Source organism: Trifolium pratense, linkage group LG6 (genome assembly GCF_020283565.1).
Source record: "Trifolium pratense cultivar HEN17-A07 linkage group LG6, ARS_RC_1.1, whole genome shotgun sequence".
NCBI lineage: Eukaryota > Viridiplantae > Streptophyta > Magnoliopsida > Fabales > Fabaceae > Trifolium > Trifolium pratense.
The window spans coordinates 35,158,011-35,176,767 of record NC_060064.1 but is presented as its reverse complement, the minus strand read 5'-3'; the positions used below and the strand labels follow the sequence as shown (position 1 = coordinate 35,176,767).

Genomic DNA, 18,757 nt, shown 5'->3' with positions numbered 1-18,757 from the left:
GTGTGGCGCAGGCGCTGGAATCTGATGGATCAGGATGATCTGGGTTGTCTGATTGATCAGACAGTCTTGATGAGATCAGATCTTGGCTGTCTGATGGAAATCAACGGTCTGTAACCATGGTCCTTCGGTACGCGCGCGACACTGGATCCGCGTCCATTGATGGTAATTTGGTTAATTAATTAAAAAGAATGGGTATTTTGGTCCAACTGAAAAGGTGCACCTTGCTAAAACTGGGTCTAAGTTAGCAGCCCCATATATATATATATATAGCTACCATTATTTATACACTTAACCCTGAATTAATATACAAGTAATTAATTTTTTGAATTAATGAATCTGATATCCATTTTCTTTTATCTTTTTTATCTTATATAAAAAATTTAGGTTTCGACGGAGTGATGCCCAATTTAATACAGAAAAAACATTAAGACTCTTAAAACACTTATAAATATAATGAAAATCAAGACCTACCAAATCTAAGATCCTTCTTTTTATTACTAGACTAGACACTAAACTTTTGGAGTTATCCATTTTCTTCTCTTGCATGAGTTGAGACGCGAAATGTATTAGTATTTTTTTCTACAAATATTTCTCTTTTCTTCTAACAATTTAATTGAATCTGAGTTATATTATTTTTTTTAATGGCAAACATATATATATTAAACAAAAAAGAGGTTATAACAGAAAAATAATACAAAGAAGAGTACCGAAAGTATTAAAAAAAAAGAAAATATACATATCAAGAAAAAAATACAAAAACAATAAATGCGTCACCACAAAACACCGGTTCACCCAAATTCCAAACCAAAACATCTCATGATAATAGAAAAATAAATGAATAAAGGAAGAAATAAAATGAACATACCACTACCAAGAGAAACGAGTTATATAATAATACATATTGAATTTTATGATACTCGATAATTTCTCAACTCATATTACTAGATTACTCAAGAACTTCACTTTGAAGTTGTTTTTCCCTCACTTTTCAAATTCAAAACCAATTTATAACTTTTATTATTCAAGATCTAGATTTTATTTTCTTCCAATATCAAATCTATTATTCAGATGTTATTCAACCATTCCCTAATTTGTTGATCATTCATATAGAGAATAAAAAAACTGTTCCTTTAGCATATAGATTTGAAGTCAACCTCCATCAAAAGAAAAAAAAAAAGAATAATAGGGTCCACTTGATCATGTTAATTAAGAATAATACTAGGAACACACTATTTAACAAACACACTCTCTTTTATTGGTTGAAATTCACATGGGTCCCATAAAAAAATGTGGACCCATATAATTTTTATGGGACCCATATAAATTTTAACCAATAGAGAAGAGTGTGTTTGTTAAAAAGTGTGTTGTTAGCACTCCTCGTTAATTAATGATTAATTATTAATACTGTATAGTATATTCATTTCTTTCTGTCTCATTTGTCATACACTCACACAGCCACAAGCCAAACAAAAAAAATAATTTTGTCTCAGAAAAAAATAAGAAAAAAAAAATAACAATAACAACCTTTTTAGAATTTCTTCTCTCTCATAAAACACATTACCTAACCGACCACATGAAAAATGAAAAAAAAAAAAAAAAAAAATCTCTCATGAAATTCTCAGTCAAATCCTTGCCTAACATGCCTTTTTATAATTATGGACCCCCCTCCCTCTCTTTCTTTCTCCACTTCCCTCATATAAAACTCCACCATGTCTCTTGTTTTCAATTAATGAAAATTCAACATAACAATAACAATCTCTCTCTCTCTCTCTCTCTCTCTCTCTCTCTCTCTCTCTCTCTCTAATATTCTTCCCTTATGGGTTCTTCTATAACACACTTACCAAACAAAATTAGCATGAATCACATTACATTCTCACAAACCTTTCAAACAACTCATCCCTTTGGTCAAGTTTCATTACCAAAGAATAACTTGTCTCCTTCTTTGAAGTCATCAATTGTTGCATCAAATTCAGCTTTACTAGAAATCACCCTTCCTACCAACACCAATACTTACACTAATACTATTAGCACCCCCACTATTTCTAAACAAACACACAAAATCACACATAAATTTTTTACTACTACTACTAGTACTAATATTGCTACAAAAAATCTAGCAAATATTTGGAGAGAGATTCAAGGGTGCAATAACTGGGAAAATCTTTTAGACCCATTACACCCTATTCTTCGCGAAGAGATAATTCGCTATGGAGAGTTTGTTACATCTTCTTACAAAGCTTTTGATCTTGATCAAAACTCGAAACGATACTTGTATTGTAAGTATGGTAAGAAGAGTATGTTGAAAGAAGTTGGAATGGAAAATTGTGGCTATGAAGTCACAAAATATATCTATGCAACACCACCAAACATCATAGAAAACAATTCATCTGGTCGATGGATTGGTTACGTAGCAGTTTCTTCTGACGATTCTTACAAAAAACTCGGTAGGAGAGATATAGTTGTAACTTTCCGCGGAACGGTTACAAATCAAGAATGGATTTCAAATCTCATGAGTTCATTAACACCGGCTTCACTTGATCCAAGTAATCAACTTCCAAACGTGAAAGTCGAATCCGGATTTCTCTCTTTGTATACTTCGGATGAAAGTTCTTCAAAATTTGGACTTCAAAGTTGTAGAGAACAACTTCTTAGTGAAGTATCAAGGTTGATGAACAAACATAAAGGTGAGAAGAATGTTAGTATATCCTTAGCTGGTCATAGCATGGGAAGTGCTTTAGCTATTTTACTTGCTTATGATATTTCAGAACTAGGTTTAAACAAAAAAAATAATAAAAATCATGCTAGTGTTACTGTTTTTTCATTTGGAGGACCAAGAGTTGGTAACTTAGAGTTTAAAAAAAGATGTGAAGAGTTAGGAGTGAAAGTGTTGAGAATATCAAATTGTAATGATCCAATAACTAAATTACCAGGTGTTGTGTTCAATGAAAATTTTAGGGTTTTGATAGGTGGGAGATATGAGTTTCCTTGGAGTTGTTCTTGTTATGCACATGTTGGTGTTGAACTTATGCTTGATTTTTTCAATGTTCAAAACCCTTCTTGTGTTCATGATTTGGATACTTATATTGGTCTTCTTAGATGCCCTAAAAAAAAGATTGAAGAAGTGATTCATGGTAATGATGGTGCAGTCAACAATTTGTTAGAGAAGGCAAAGATGTTTCTATTGAACTCATCAATATCACAAATGTTTGAAGAAGCTAGAAGAACAAACCACTATGATTTTCTTAGTTCAGTTTCAACGGATTTATTGTGTTCTTTGAGTGAGGAGACCACTATGATTTTTGGTCTTGTTCTTTTCTTGTGGTAATTTGTATAACTTGTAATTAATTAAGTAGTAGTTAATCTAGAGCTAGAGTTAATTAAGCAAAAGTGCTAGGATGAGATGATTTATTTAGGTCTCTTCTAGCTTAATTAGGAGGTTTAGATTCAGATCATGCCTGTAAATTAAAATTATAGCAATAACATCAAAAATGATGAGAAGAATTTTGTTATCCATTATATACTTTCTTTTTTTTAATTAATGGAAATCCATTATATTTCTATATAGAGCGTTATGTGCACTAAGGTCTGAATCGGCTGAACATCTATTCGCGTTCGTTTCTTGTAGTCAAACTTCACTAATCTGATATCTATATGGTATTTTCAGATGGTTGGGTTTTGAGTTGGCGTCGATCCTCATGGTATTTTTCAAGCATGAGTGTGAGTAGGAAAAGTAGATTGAAGTGGTTGTTAATTTGACATGTTATTGTGTGGACTATTTGAAACTCCCGAACTGTTTCTGTCGAGTATCCGGTGGTAGGGTTAAAATTACTCGATTCTTAGAAATGGTTTCTAAGTAAGTTTTTCGGCACCCCATGTTCTTTGGATGAATGCGGGAACCACCCTATTTTGTGTTGAAACTGCGAGATTGTTGAAGTTTAGAGCTAGGTCTTGATTGTCCTGGATAGTTGGAGACCCCCTTGATATGTGTTTGTCTATCCTTCGTGGTTGATCATTTCTTCTCTTCGTGGGGAGTGGTGTCTTCTATTGAGGTAGGTGCTGGGTGTTCTTGGTAGTTTTATGTCAGTGCTCCTATTTTGTTTTTTTGTTTTTTTTGGTGTGTTTATTTTTTTTGGTTGTTGTGCTTTTTTCTTGTTTAAATGTTGTATTTTGTTGAATATGATGTTTGTTTGTGTTGCCGGAGTTTCTTTGAAGTCTCACATTGCTTAAGTTCTCGGTATGTGAAGTATATAAATATGTGAGGGCAACCTCACCTTTTGAGCTATCTTTTGGGGATGAGATCCAAACATATTTAACATATTTCTTATCATGTATAATTCTGAAACACATTTGTACTATAAATTTTTTGGATTAGGATCCTCTCTGATTGTTTCTCTTATGTTGTGTGTCATTTTTTTAATTCAATGGTTGATAAATTATAAAGAGAAAAAAACACTTAAAGAAAAAAGTACATTTTATATTTATAGTTTGCAACATAGCATATGATATATGTGATCACCCACGTATACGTACAGAGATGAATGAGATATGTGAACTGAAATATATACTTCCAATATTGTTCAACTACACACACACAAAATCGGTGGGGCAACATAATAGCAATATGTGGTACCGTCCAAAAATATAGGGACCGCACAATAAAATTAAATTGTTCACAAGTTATACTTCAATATCAATATTATTAGACTAAATATTTTATCCGAATTCGAATCTAAAATTTTGTAGTTGTGTATGTGAATTTTAATGATATTTGCAACTTAATTTTATGAAATTTTGAAATAAAAAATTGAGGATAAAATATATTAATTATGTACCTTCTTATATTTTACGTTGGATTAATTTAATTCAACTTTATAAAATTGATTTATAAAGAGAGAAATGTCTTTCATAAATACATTTTCAAGTTCGTTTATTTTGATGGCCACTCTGGGTGTCATCTGTGGTGGTTGTTAGTTTATGGAAGTCTTTTCATGCTCTTTTTAGTACTCTTGGTTTGTATTTTGACTTTTTTTAACCAGTTATATATATTATATATATATTTGGCATTCAAATAAATAAATACATTTTCAAGTTTTATAAATATCATTTAATGTGAAACTCTTAATACAGTTTCTTAAAGTCAAAATTGAACATATAAAGCTTGATCGAAATGTCCTGATAGTTGTGACTTTATATAGTAGGTGACAATACAACTTGTATAGATTTTGGTACTATTTTAGAGTCAAAGTTGAACGAAAATTAACATTTTGTTGAGTTTCAATTATAAGTGGTTAAGTCTCACATCAAATATGTGTGAGAAGAGTGTTAGATTTATAATAAAAGTGATCTACCAAATACCTTAAGGGTTTGGGTAAAGTTATGACATCATTTTCTCGTGTGGTCTTGGAACATTTGACCCTATATTTTTCGAGCTCCTATTTGAGACATTTAACATCTCTTTAATGTGTTTTGAACCTACTTAAAATGTTTTTTATTTTGTAATTTTTTTAAACAAATTCTAACTAAATACTTTAAAATAGTTTAGCGAAGAAAGAAGGTTCTCATTGCATCATCGTTAAGAAGATCACGAAAGCCTTCTGGAGGAGAATCATGAGTTAAGAAGTCGACATCTGAGGAGACTCCAGGTTTGGTGAAAAAATTTGCACATTTGTTCCTCTCTCTAAGTGTGTGATAGAGAGAATGATTAGTTTGAGAGAGAAGATCCTTGAAGTCTTGGATCAACACAAGATGAATATGATATTTAACTTGGGGACAAGTTTGTCAATACTCATGTCTTTGCATTGTTGGCTAGCAAGAGGCATTGTAGATAACATACAGTTTAACGAGCAATATCGTTAGTTGACCTTTGAATAAAGCTTTGAGTAGCCTGCAAGATAGTGGTTGAACGTGTTTCTAATAATACCGTCAAATCTAGATCCTGTGGCATCCAACTTGAGCACACCGTACAAATCAAGATTTGAGAAGAAATCTAGATTGTGAAAATCAATGTGGATGATCCCTAACACACTTGGGTTGGTGCATTGGGATTGACTTGAGACCTAAGAGTGTGCTTCTCTTGAGGTCTGAGGTTCGATTCTCTCTTGCGCCAATTTGGGTGTGCTAATTTAACTTCTTAAAAAAAATGTGGATGATCCCTTGCTCAGGCTGCTCCTCTTGACCCCACATTGGTCACATTATTTTTAATATGATTCAATGATTAACCATTATTATGAGTGTGAATGTGATCAAATAGTTATATCCATATATAAGTATTTTTCCATCATTAAGGTGCTAGGTACGATTTTCGTTTTCAGCATGGTTAGTAAGTATCGTACTGTATATGGTATATCTGATGTGGACGTGGCTAGACGTGGGGTTGGTTATGTGTGGTATATATAAGATCGTATGTATTCATAATTTTATTAAAAAAATTTAAATTTGTTGTTTCAGGCCCATCTAATATCTAATATATATAAACCTCCCAACAGCGAATAATTTTTATTATAGAATTTGTTAAATCAAAATGAACTTTAGAATTTGAGTGTGGAAAGTCAACTCTAAGACCAATAAGTTCTGAACACAAGCGTAGTTCTAACTTCTAACCATAGTTAGCAGAAGTTCAAGTTTTGATCAAGAGTACTAATCAAGTGATTCAAGAGTAAGATCTACTTCTGAAGTCTACGTTCTGATCAAGACACTTCAAGTTAATCAAGAACAAGTTCTGCTTTTGAAAATGAACTCCGATACAAGAGACACAAAAAATAAGTTTTGAATCTCACAAGATTTTGAAGTGACAGTATTAAGTATTATACTTATCTGAAGATCTAGTCTCAAAGACCGGCACACATTGTCTCGGAATTACAGTTGCATTGATATAATATTTGAATTACTTTTTTCTTTATATATATATATATATATTACAATTTTTTTATATGCTATCATGTGTCCAATGAATGATTTCGATATTCGAACCACTTTAACAAAATTCTACTCACATTGTTCATACCAAACAACAATTTTTTTTTTCTTGGAAAAATCAGAGAAAAAAATCTCTTCTTCCTCAGTAAAAAATTCTTCCAATAATTATTCTGAACCTGATCTTTTCAAAAAAGCGCGTACAGTACTTTTGTGTTTACAAGCTAAAGTTTTAATATAAGAAAGTCGAAGTATATATTTTATTCGATACAATTTTTTTTTTTTTTTTAGGGTATTTAACAGACAATGTTTTCTAGATTTTAAAGTACATGTTTAAGATTTACGTATCTATACATATTTTCGTTTACGCGTACGCTTCTCCTAAAACTATTTCAAATGGAATTATTTAATGTAAGCAGTTCCATTTTTCATGGAATATATAGTTTACTAATTTGTTATCCAGTTCATGTTTCTTTTGGTGTAAACACATCAATTAATTATTAGATTCTATTAATTGTGAACACTAGCTTCATAACGGTGTTCATAATTAAGTCTACACAATCGCTCATCTTTCAATTTATTTAATAATTAATAGTTATCCTCCATTTTGTTTATTTGTCGAGTATCATTGTCAAAGTAAAGAATCTTTGTGTTTGACCAATCGTTAGTCGGTCCAGTGATAATTGACGTTTGTTAGAAGTTACACATTGGTTAGAGATATGGTAAAGATAACATTTATAAGTGTAGTGCAAACCTCAACTCTCAAGCTAGCTTTTGTGGTTGAGTATAGGGCTCATAAATTCCAATATGGTATCAGAGTCTATCCTAGATCCATTTGTTGTTTTTGTTTGTTGTGGAGACCTCCCATATTTGGGTCACCCGTTGTTGTTGATTTCACGTTCCAGCTTGTTCAGTTCTGGACGTGAGGGGGTGTGTTAGAAGTCCCACATTGGCTAGAGATATGATAAAGATAGCCTTTATAAGTGTAGTGCAAACCTCAACTCTCAAGCTAGCTTTTGTGGTTGAGTATAGACCTCATAAATTCTAATAACGTTAGACATAGTTAAGGGCGGTTCTATGCCATGTGCAACATGTGTTATGGTATAGAGCTTCTTAAAAAGTCTTAGAAATGAGGGCCTCATACAATCTAATTTACTAATACTATAAGCTTATACTATCCTATATTTATTTTAATTTTTTTTCTTAAAAAAGAATCCTATATTTATTTTAATTTTTTTCTTTAATTTTTTTTTATTAAATACAAGATAGTATAGTGTTAGTAAATTAGAGTGTATAAAAATTAATTATATTACAGTAAATAGTAAGTTTCAATAATCAAGCCCAATAGAAATATTTAATGGCTTAGCAATTGAGAATCATTTCTTGGAGAACATACAATATGAAGACTTGATTGATGAATTTGTTTAAAAAATTGCTAGAAGAATGAATCGTTTTAAGTAGGTAAAAGATATTTTGTTGGTATTATTAGACTATGAATTTTTTTATATTAATTACAAGAATGTGTTTTTTTTTACAATTTAAATCAAGGATGAGTTTTTTTTTTTATTTTTTATTAAGGGACCACTTTTATATTTTGCACAGAGCCTCCAAAAACTCGGAGACACCCCTGAACTTAGTAGGGATGACCACAAAATTATACGGTCAAATAGACCAGATACCGATCGTGAAAAAAAACCCAAGAGCGGATGAATATGGGATGATAGGAATCTTTTATAATTTTATCATAGTTTTAAGTTTTGGATATCCATTTGAGTAAAAAAAAAAGTTTGGATATCCATCATCATTGAATTAAAGCTTTTAAAATGAATTTAACGCTTATTTGAGATTCACAAAACTAAATTATGCGGAGAGATATCAATTTAAACAAAAAATAAAATAAAATTTGCTTCCGTTGCACGAATCTTTTGCTTGACTTGACTTCCATAAACCTTAATAGATCGATCAATCATCAAGAATTAGTATTTCAATTGTAAGCACTGTTCAAATGGTGGCTAGAATTAGTATTTTAATTGTATTTTAATTGTATCGATTGCAAGCACTGTTCAAGCATTGCTCATTATTATGAAGAAACGAGATTATATTAATAAGTTATAATTATTAAAAAGTCGTAAATACACTAGGGGTGATCTAGAAATTATTGGATAGGTTGAAAAGGTTATTATTATTAATAAATAAGGTTAAAATATGCTTTTGGTTACTGTAATATTAACTAATTTAGCTTTCAGTGTTTTAAAAAAAATTCAATTAATTTTAAATTACTTTAGTTTTAGTCTTTTTTTTGAAGAAGCTAAATTAGCCCACCCAAATTGGCGCCAGAGAGAATCGAACCTCAGACCTCAAGAGGAGCACACAAAAATGGTAATATGGTAAAAAATTGCTGACTGGACCACTGCCACGTGTTCAGAAGCCGCCAACTTGACAAATTACATGGACGACAACCAACACTTACACAAATTACAAAGATAAAAATCAAAATTCACTCAATTTATAGAGATTAAATTTAAAATCCAGAAATTTGAAAAACTGGTTCTCCAAATTTTCATCTTTTATCATGTCAACCCAAAAAATCTTCTCATCAAAAGACAATTTTTGAAAAGAAAAGAAAAACTTATAGTATCATTTTTAAAAAATCTTACAATCTCTTCAACATATGATTTAAATTTAATAAAAGCTTACACTAACATAAAAAAAAATATTAAATTGATTTTTTACTTTGAAAATGATTTTATCCTAGTATAAATTTAAACAAACTCACTCTAAAGAGAACCATACGCGGGTGGTGGCATGTTGCTATATACCGTTGGTAGAAAAATCAATAAATAGACTATTTATTGATATTATTTAGTATAAGACAAATAATTCAAATAGTTCACATGAAGAAGGAAAAGTAACAATAAAAAAAGTGATAAAATATATTTTTTGTTTCTACAAAATTAGCGAATTTTGGTTTTATCCCTATAAAAAAATCACATGTTGTTCATCTACTTCATATTCATCTCCCGATATATTTGTTCGTCACATTAATACCAAGAGCATCAATTATCATATCATTCATCTGATTGAAGGGGTAATGCTCATGATAATTTTGTGCAACTAATACTGCTAGTTCAGTACTTGGCACCATGATCTTTTTGTTTATGGATGGAAATATCTCTTGTAATACTAATAATTAATTGATCTAAGCGGTAATAATTTTAAATCTTTTAAACAGATAGTTAATTATCGGTAGTGAAAATTTTATACATATATCGTAATAATAAAATAAAATAAAAAACTCTTATACGTTTCATTTATTATATATATATACTACTCCTTGTCACTCTAATTGTAAGTAAAAGTGGATAAATAAAATTGATATATATATTAGACTAAACCTTAAAAATGAAAAAAAAAAAAAAAAAAAAAAAACTCATTTTGCTATTATAAAAAGAACTTATGATCATGAGATTTGCTCACCTTCTCTCCTCAAGATCTTCTTCAATATTTCCGTCCAAACAAAGTGTAAGTGTTGTCGTCCATATTGTAATAATTTAAAATAAAGTCATCGTTAGAGAAAATAAATTAAGAAAATAATTGTTTTAATATTCTATTGACTTGATTAAGCATTAATATATACACAATTAGTATATTTTATATAATTTTTGTCAGATCATTTCTGCTACTGGGGGGCCTAATGATTGAGATATTGATTTCATGATTATATATGTTTGTGCTTAATTTGATATATATATAATTGTCATTAGCGCGGGGTAATCACCATTGTAAGATATGTTCACTTATAATTTTTTGCCAAGTGCATACTAAACTGAAATCTTGGCAATCCAAAAATATGTGAGCCAAGTCAATACCATTGTCTAAATATAGAAAAGTTCATGAATCATGATGATATATAAGAAATAGACTTAATTATTATTTTTTATTCTGAATAGAAAATATCACTTTTGTTGTACCAAAACCAGTTTTGAAGCAAAATTTTAAAGAAGAAAAATCATCATTTTTAAATTAAAAAATCAGAGTTGGGGCCAATATGTTGCATTAAATGGGATACTTTGAGCGGTTAAAATGTTCAACTTTTAAAAATGGGATTCCTGTGAGCATGAAAAAAATAGGGAGTTAAAAAGTATAAGACTTAATTGCAGTTTTTATCCCCTTACTATTTTACAATTCTGCATATTTGGTCTCACTATATTAAATTATGATAGTTTTGACCCCTCCATTATATTTTTGAACTAAAAAAGTGGTGATGTAATATGTATTAATGACAAGATATATAATCACGTTGTATTGCCATATTAAAAGATCAATATTGATATAATTATAAAAAAAAAATATTAATAACTTTATTTAAAATATGTTGTGTTACCATATTTTAAACCAAATATTTAATCGAGAGATCAAAACTGTTCATTTTTAAATAAAAAGATTGGTTCTACAAAATAGTAAAAATAAAGGGGTTAAACTCCAATTAAGTTAAAATACAATTAAACCTAAAAAAAATACAATCATAGCCTATGGTATGTGTAACATGTCTATTTCATAGGCAACAACTTTTGTTTGAAAAGAAGGTAACCACTTTTTGGATGTATTCAGTTTAGGGGAATTTGATATTTAAGAATAAGGGCAAGAAACACATGTCTCACTTTTATTTCAAAGTCTTCTTAATTACTTACTTACTTCAACTTTGTAAAAAATGTGCCGTAATCAAAAAAATTATCGCAGCTAAGTATGACTTAGTACATCTAACCGATGACTAACTATTTGTTTGTATGCAAGAGTGAAGGAAGGTGTAATAAGTGAGTGAATGATTGGATTCTTTTTAATAAAATCTTGCTTGCATTACCACCTATCAACATCAATATCTTTTGATGTGAAATGAAAAAAATGTATGAATAACTAATTAAGATTAAGATTTAGTATCCTCTTATTCAGGTGTATATGTAATAAAATAACTTTAGGTGTATCGGTTATGAAGTAAATATTTTGAATAAACATCACTACTTTAGAAATAATTTTAAGGGTTAAGAGCTATAGGACTAAATGGCAATAACAATGGTTAGTTTTTGTTGAAATTAACTTAATAATTTAAACATAAAAATGCTCAACAATAAATATTAAATCCATAATCTTACTTTAGTGCGGAAGCCAAATAAACACATGAGCATGTATATAAAATAGGATCTACAACATATTGATTTATTAGGGATAAGCATTAAGAATACCTGGATAGAAGAATATGAACAAACCGTTGATTCTAGGCTCTCAGCAGTAATCCTGAAACACAAAGGAAAGTTTGACGGCTTGTATGGTTCTTCCTCAACCGGTACCCTAATGCCTTGAGTTCTCTTCATATGGGGAGAAGAGATTATTTGCTTATGTACGGTATATTGGGGACCGTAGCCTATGTATAAGGTGATAGCCAATTAGAGTTCTCATTATTCCAAAATGGGTTGTCCTGACATCCACAAAAGTCATTTACTCATAAGAATACTTATGGCATATAAAAAATCTATGAAAAATGGACATCCATGTCTTTTTTTTCCTAATAGTTTAGTGACCGAAATTTCAGGTGAATAATTAGTGAAGTACACTGGGTTCAAACCTCACTTTTGCATATCAAATGTTATATCCTTATTCATTGAGATCATGGGACACATACATCCACATCTATATTATTCCTAGCAAATCTTAAATTGTCCACCCTATCATACATATGTATACATATTTATTTCCTTCAAAGAGAAAAGTACACTTTAAAATAAAAATAAAAATTAATTTTTGAAAGATAAAATTCATTAAAATAAACTACATAAATCATTAACTTTTCAATCAACAATTGTAATTCCACATTAAATTAAATAGACCCTCTCACTTTAGAGGACTAATACAATATGCATATACTTAGATATATAATTCCATATATTTAAACTAGCTAGAAACTGCTGTGGAGCTCTCTTTGTTTTCCATCTCATAAACATGTTGTGTCCTGTATTTGTATCTATGTGCTGAATATAAGAAGACACAAAAATTGATTAAGCTCAAAATAGTAAGAAGCCAATAAAAATAATCAAACTTGCCAGTGTTGATGTTTTGTGACAACCAAGATTCTTGTCTTTTAGCTGAATTTCCAGTGATAGATTTAACAACACTATTTATAAATGTTGCAATAAAACAACCTAATCCACCAGCTAAAGCAGCATAAGCAGAACCAATACTCTTCATAGCATCAGGTGCTTCTTCATATAAAAATTCCAATAAACCAACAATGCAAAAAACTTCAGCTACACCAATTAAGCAATATTGAATCAATAACCAATAAGCACTTAAATTTGGCATTGGAGTTAAGAAACTAGCTACAAATTCATTTTTTATTGCATAGTTTCTTCTATATTTTTCGAAGATTGCGGCCCAAGCAACTGATAAAATCGAAACTGCTAAACCGATTCCAATTCTTTGAAGCTGAGATGCACCATGTGGATGACCAGTGATGAGTTTGAAAAGTGGTACAAAAGTTTGGTAATAGAGAGCTAATATGAGGAATACACTTAGGCCCGGAAAAACCGGCATGCATGTAACTGGAAGTTTTAATTGACCTAAGTGAGTGTTTAATGTGTATGCTTGTTGAACTGAGAGTGTTAGAAATTCTGTTAAGATTACATTAAGCATGATTGTGCAAGCTGGAATTGGAATTAGTTTTATAAGGATCTTCACTTCTTCTACTTGTGTTACTGTGCAAAGGTTCCATGGATTTGGATTAGTGCCATCTTGTTTCAATTGTAGAGCTGCTTTGTCAAGAAACCTAATATATATAGATAATTGAACATTGTAAATAACTCATAGTGGTTGAGAAACTCATGTACTACTTACTAGCTTAACATGCAAAGATATGTATGAAACACCGACCCAGACACAAACACAAACACAAACACCGATACTGGTAATAATTTGAGAAAATTAAATATTTGAATGTAACTACATGTGTTGGTGTCAGACGCCAGACAGACAGACACACCTTTGATGTGAAGTGTGCGTGCTACATAGTTTGATATGGTATCTTAGTATACTATGGTCCATATTCTACAGAAGGCTTCGCCTCCAACACCCCAACGGCACAACCCGTCTAGTCGTAACCAAACAAACAGACAGGCCAATCTGAAATGGAAGACGCTCTCCCTCAAATATGCTCGAGCGACTATCCACTTATTAGCAAATGAGTGATACTCAACATGCTGTCATGTAAATTATCCTATTCTAATATGTGCACCATTTTCTTAACCTGTTGAAAAGTTGAATGGACAACTTCTGAGATGAATATTTCTATCTTAAGTTACTTATCATCTGCTTTTATGGCACATGTTAACATTTGCCAAAAGTTAAGAACTTTTGTGTCAGAGTAGTACTTAAATCAAAAGACACTAACCTGAAATCATCAGTATGAGCAATTTTCTGACAACCCTTTATAGCAGATCTTCTACCAGGAACTTCATACAACCCAATAACCTCACTATTATCAAATGATTCATTTCTCTTTCGAAATGCGGCAACCAATACTTGAGCGACACGTGTAAGAGGACTTCCACCTGGTAACCTATGTCTATACAAAGGTGTACCAACAAAGAAAAGCATGTTAGATATTCCCATTGCAATTGCCAATGATCCAAAAGCAGATCCCCAACCAAATTTCATTTGAACATAAACCACTGCTGTGAATGCTATAATTGCACCAATTGTCACAGAAAGATAGAACAAGTTGAAGAATCTATCAAGATGGGATTTGTAGTTTTTGTTTCTTTCATCAAATTGGTCTGCTCCAAAAGATGATACACATGGCCTTATACCTGTTGAAAAAACATGGAAGAATTCAACAAAAAGAAAAATAAATTGAGACCAAGATTGACTTTGAATTTTGCTAGATTGAAATAGTTGATTACAATCTATGAGGTACTAACATAGACACAAACATCAGACACACGGCATTGACACGTTGAAACCATCAGACACCACATGTGTCACTGTCATGTCAGTGTCAGACACCAGACGTGCCTTCGTTTCAGAAGTGTCAGTGACACAAAAAGTACGATAAGTGCATGATACACTTCATACAATGATCATAAGTAACTAATATAACTAACATGTAACTGCTTTAAAAAATATTAAACTAACTCTAACAATACCTGCAGCTCCAAAGGCTGTTATGTATAGAACTGTGTAGAGGTATGTCATTTGCCATGATTTTGCAGGCTCACAGTTGCCTAATAGAAGTGACAATTGGTCACAGTTTTCTTGGTTTGGAACAAAAATGCTCATTGTTGCACATATTGTTATTCCAGTTAAACCCTGTTCATAAAAGTTTGGAATGAAACAAAGTTATTATGATAGTATCCTTTTGTCATTAATATATTTAACCACGAAAACATTGTTCGCAATCTGGATTGTCGGATTAAGATTAGACAATCTATGTTTCGATTTTGAGTGAATTAGGAAAATTCGTACATTGAATTGTAAGCAACGATTAAAATAGTCTCTGATTTTTACGAATTGGCAACTACATCTCTAAAATTGTAAAGTGCCGGTCAAAATAGTAACTCTATTAACTTTTACCTTTAGGCTCTGTGATGTAACAAGTTAACTGAATATGATAAAACTAATTTGTCAAAATGTAGGTCTCTCATGGACTAATTTGTCTATACATAATTGCAATTAATGATAACATTGACGTGGGATCAACATGCAATGTGACATGTACGTTATAACTTCTAACAATAGAAATCAACAAATCGACCATTTTGAATGATATTTTAAAATTTTGATCATATATTTACTATTTCGCAAAAATGATGGACTATTTTGACCTAAACAGACAATTTTAAACCAATTTGTTTATTATTCTTTCGACTTTGATAAGTCGGTCTCAAAATATGAATTCGAAACATGAGAGAACGAAATGTACCGCGAGGTAAATTGTAGTGAAGATAGCTATTGTCCAATAACGTCCAAGATATGCATCAGCTAGAAATCCACCAAGAACAGAAGAAGCTTGTGATATCCCTAAGAAATTATTAACTGCATTGGATGAACTTGCAAAAGGTCTATGCATCACATAGAACATAAAGGCTACCATGTTAACAGAAAGTCCAAAATAAGCCATTCTTTCTGCCATTTCATTTCCTGCAATCCAACCATGGAAAGAACTAAAAAAATCAAACATTATCTTTGGGTTGCCTATACAAAATTGACAAACAATAAGGATGGCTAAACTAAGTTGAGGTACCGATTAGAAACCAGTCATTTAGTGATCGATTTAGTGACCAAAAATAATTGGTCACTGTTGAGACCGATTTAGAGAATGAACTTTCGTAGTTATATATAAAATATAAGTTGGTCACTAAATGATTTAGTGACCGATTTTTTTGGTCACTATGTCTTAGCGACTAGTGGTTTAGCGGCCTATTTAGAGTTGGTCTCTAATTCGATCACTAACTGTTTAATGAAGAGTTTTTTGGTTTAGCGACCGGTTTTTCAGTCTCAAAAAGCCAATTTTCTAGTAATGAATCAAAATTCGAGATGAAATTCATGTAAAAAATAGATACGCAATAGATATTCGTATTAATTGAATTTTGTTGGATCATAGAGTATACTAGACGGTTTTTTAACTCTGGTAACAACAGGTTTAGTTTAGTATAAAATCGAAATATGACTCACATGTATCGTAAGATACCGATAACCATCTACTATAAGTCAAATTATATTGTGAAGAATATACATACCAAATATAAAGAAGGCAGCAATCCAACCACCAGTTTTTGAAAGATCAGCAACAGCTATGGATTTGCCATGAATATTGACTGGTGTAGAACCTCTTGTGTATCCACGTCCTAAAGCCATTCTTCTATCTTCTGACTCAATGAAGTAAATTCCAAGCTTTTTTCTGCTCATTGAAGTACATGGTGTCCCTTGTTGAGGACCTTCTGGTGACTTAATCTCACAAGTAGCCATTAACTAGCTCTAACACACAACAAAACTCAACTTTACACAAACAAAAAATATCATGCAAAGATTCAAAGATATCTTTAGTGATAAAATAGTAGCATTAAAAACATGTAAATTAAGGCTCATAGATCTACTTCCATCATTTCTTTGTTTCTCACCTACTTATGGATGCATCTAATTATGAGAAATTTGTATATGAGAGTGTACTGTTATGTAGGTATTTATTTTATTTTTTGACTAAAGAGAGTGAATGAAATGAATGTAGCTAACCATACACATTTAAAAGTCTCATGCCTTTGTTGTTTTCACTTTTAATATAATTTATGATTGAATTTAAGAGTAAATATTTACTCACCTACAATCTAATAGTAAATATTGACCATTAATTTATTGCAAATTATCTTGGTACATCTCTGAGATATATCAATTTTGACTAATATAATGATATTAAAAACACTAGGTCCCTACAATCTCTTTAACTGGAACAAATTGTGATAGTGTGAATGGTTAAAAATCTCACAATAAAATATATAATATAAAAATAAGTTTATAATTAGAGACATATTCTACGCGACAAATTGGTTTTATAGAATTAAATTAGGTCTAACCCAAATTTTAAGAGTTAAAGTGAATTTTTTATTCAAAATCTCATGTTTCTCACAAATTTCAATTAAATATCACGGTGTGTATGTAGCTACTACTGGCCAAACATATTTTTTACACCATCAATAGTCGAATTTCGAAGCATTAGGTCGGCCTCATAGTGTGCTAGGATTGACCTAACAACTAATAGGCCTAGAGCTTGGCATGTGTTATGAGCTCAAGTCCGATGTACCGTTTTTCGAGGCATTTTCTACAATGAATTTTGTGCAAGTCCTCACAATTTTATTCTTAGCTAAAAGGTGTCTCGGTGAATAGAGGAATATGAGTATTTATAAACTAAATTTCGCATTGATTCTTAAATCATGTGAATTTTTTTGGTGTAAAGGAACAATAGCTCCCTAGTTGGACCTAAGAGGATCAAGGGCATGTTACATTTTGCACTAATGTTCTGACTTTAATAACTCATCCGCTTTATCTTTAGTTAAAAGGTGTCTCAGTGAATAGAGAAATATAGATATTAATAAACTATCATTAATCTTGATTATCAAACAATGTAAAATTCCATGTTTACCTTGTTAGCAAGTGAGTTTTTGGGCATGTGTGAATAGAAAGAAGGTTGAATGATGAAGAGTTAATTAAGAAAGGGACCATATTAAAGGGAGGTTCAACTAACACATGAAAGTTCTAAGGAAACTGGTCACGTTCAATAAATGTTAAATAAACAACATATATATATAAATGGAAGCGATTTATGACAATGCATTTATAGGAACCTACTGTGGAAGATGAAACCATTGCTATCAATCATTCATTGGTCCTTAATGTCATTTATTATTATGTCAATGTCTTACCTCCCAACCCAACTCTTCTTGGTTGTTTCACCATGAAAATATGGTTATTCTATTGGATTACATAATTCTTCTACTCAAATAGTGTACCACCGTATAAATGCAGTGTATCATGCTTCTAAAAAAATACAGGGTATCACAAATTATGAAGCACGAATATTTTCTGGATTAGGCATGTTCCAGTATCGGACACGCATCGGTGTTTAATGTTCATGTTGTGTTCGATGCATTGAATTATGTTATTTTTTAAAATTACTATCGGTGGTTATGTCGTTTTCAATGTTTGTGTTTGTATATTTGTGTGAGGAACCATAAATATAATATTACTCCTTGAATCATTTTATCATGTTTTTTCTTAAAAACGTGTTGTCTTTTTTTTTTTTTTA

General features: G+C 31.0%; 2 protein-coding genes across 2 annotated transcripts; one reads left to right on the top strand and one right to left on the bottom strand.

Annotated features, from left to right (window-relative positions):
- Positions 1-1,687: 1,687 nt before the first annotated feature.
- LOC123890759 (galactolipase DONGLE, chloroplastic-like) lies at positions 1,688-3,755 on the top strand. The gene has a single exon (XM_045940443.1). The coding sequence runs from the start codon at positions 1,817-1,819 to the stop codon at positions 3,323-3,325; it is 1,509 nt and encodes a 502-aa protein (XP_045796399.1). The 5' UTR covers positions 1,688-1,816; the 3' UTR covers positions 3,326-3,755.
- Positions 3,756-12,689: 8,934 nt separating this feature from the next.
- LOC123890758 (protein NRT1/ PTR FAMILY 6.1) lies at positions 12,690-17,175 on the bottom strand. Its single transcript, XM_045940442.1, has 6 exons — positions 17,079-17,175; positions 16,698-16,935; positions 15,881-16,098; positions 15,105-15,267; positions 14,351-14,768; positions 12,690-13,729 (listed from the first exon to the last, which is right to left on the bottom strand). Exons 2-6 carry the CDS (start codon positions 16,924-16,926, stop codon positions 12,859-12,861), a joined length of 1,899 nt encoding a protein of 632 aa, XP_045796398.1. The 5' UTR covers positions 16,927-16,935; positions 17,079-17,175; the 3' UTR covers positions 12,690-12,858.
- Between the last annotated feature and the right edge of the window lie 1,582 nt (positions 17,176-18,757).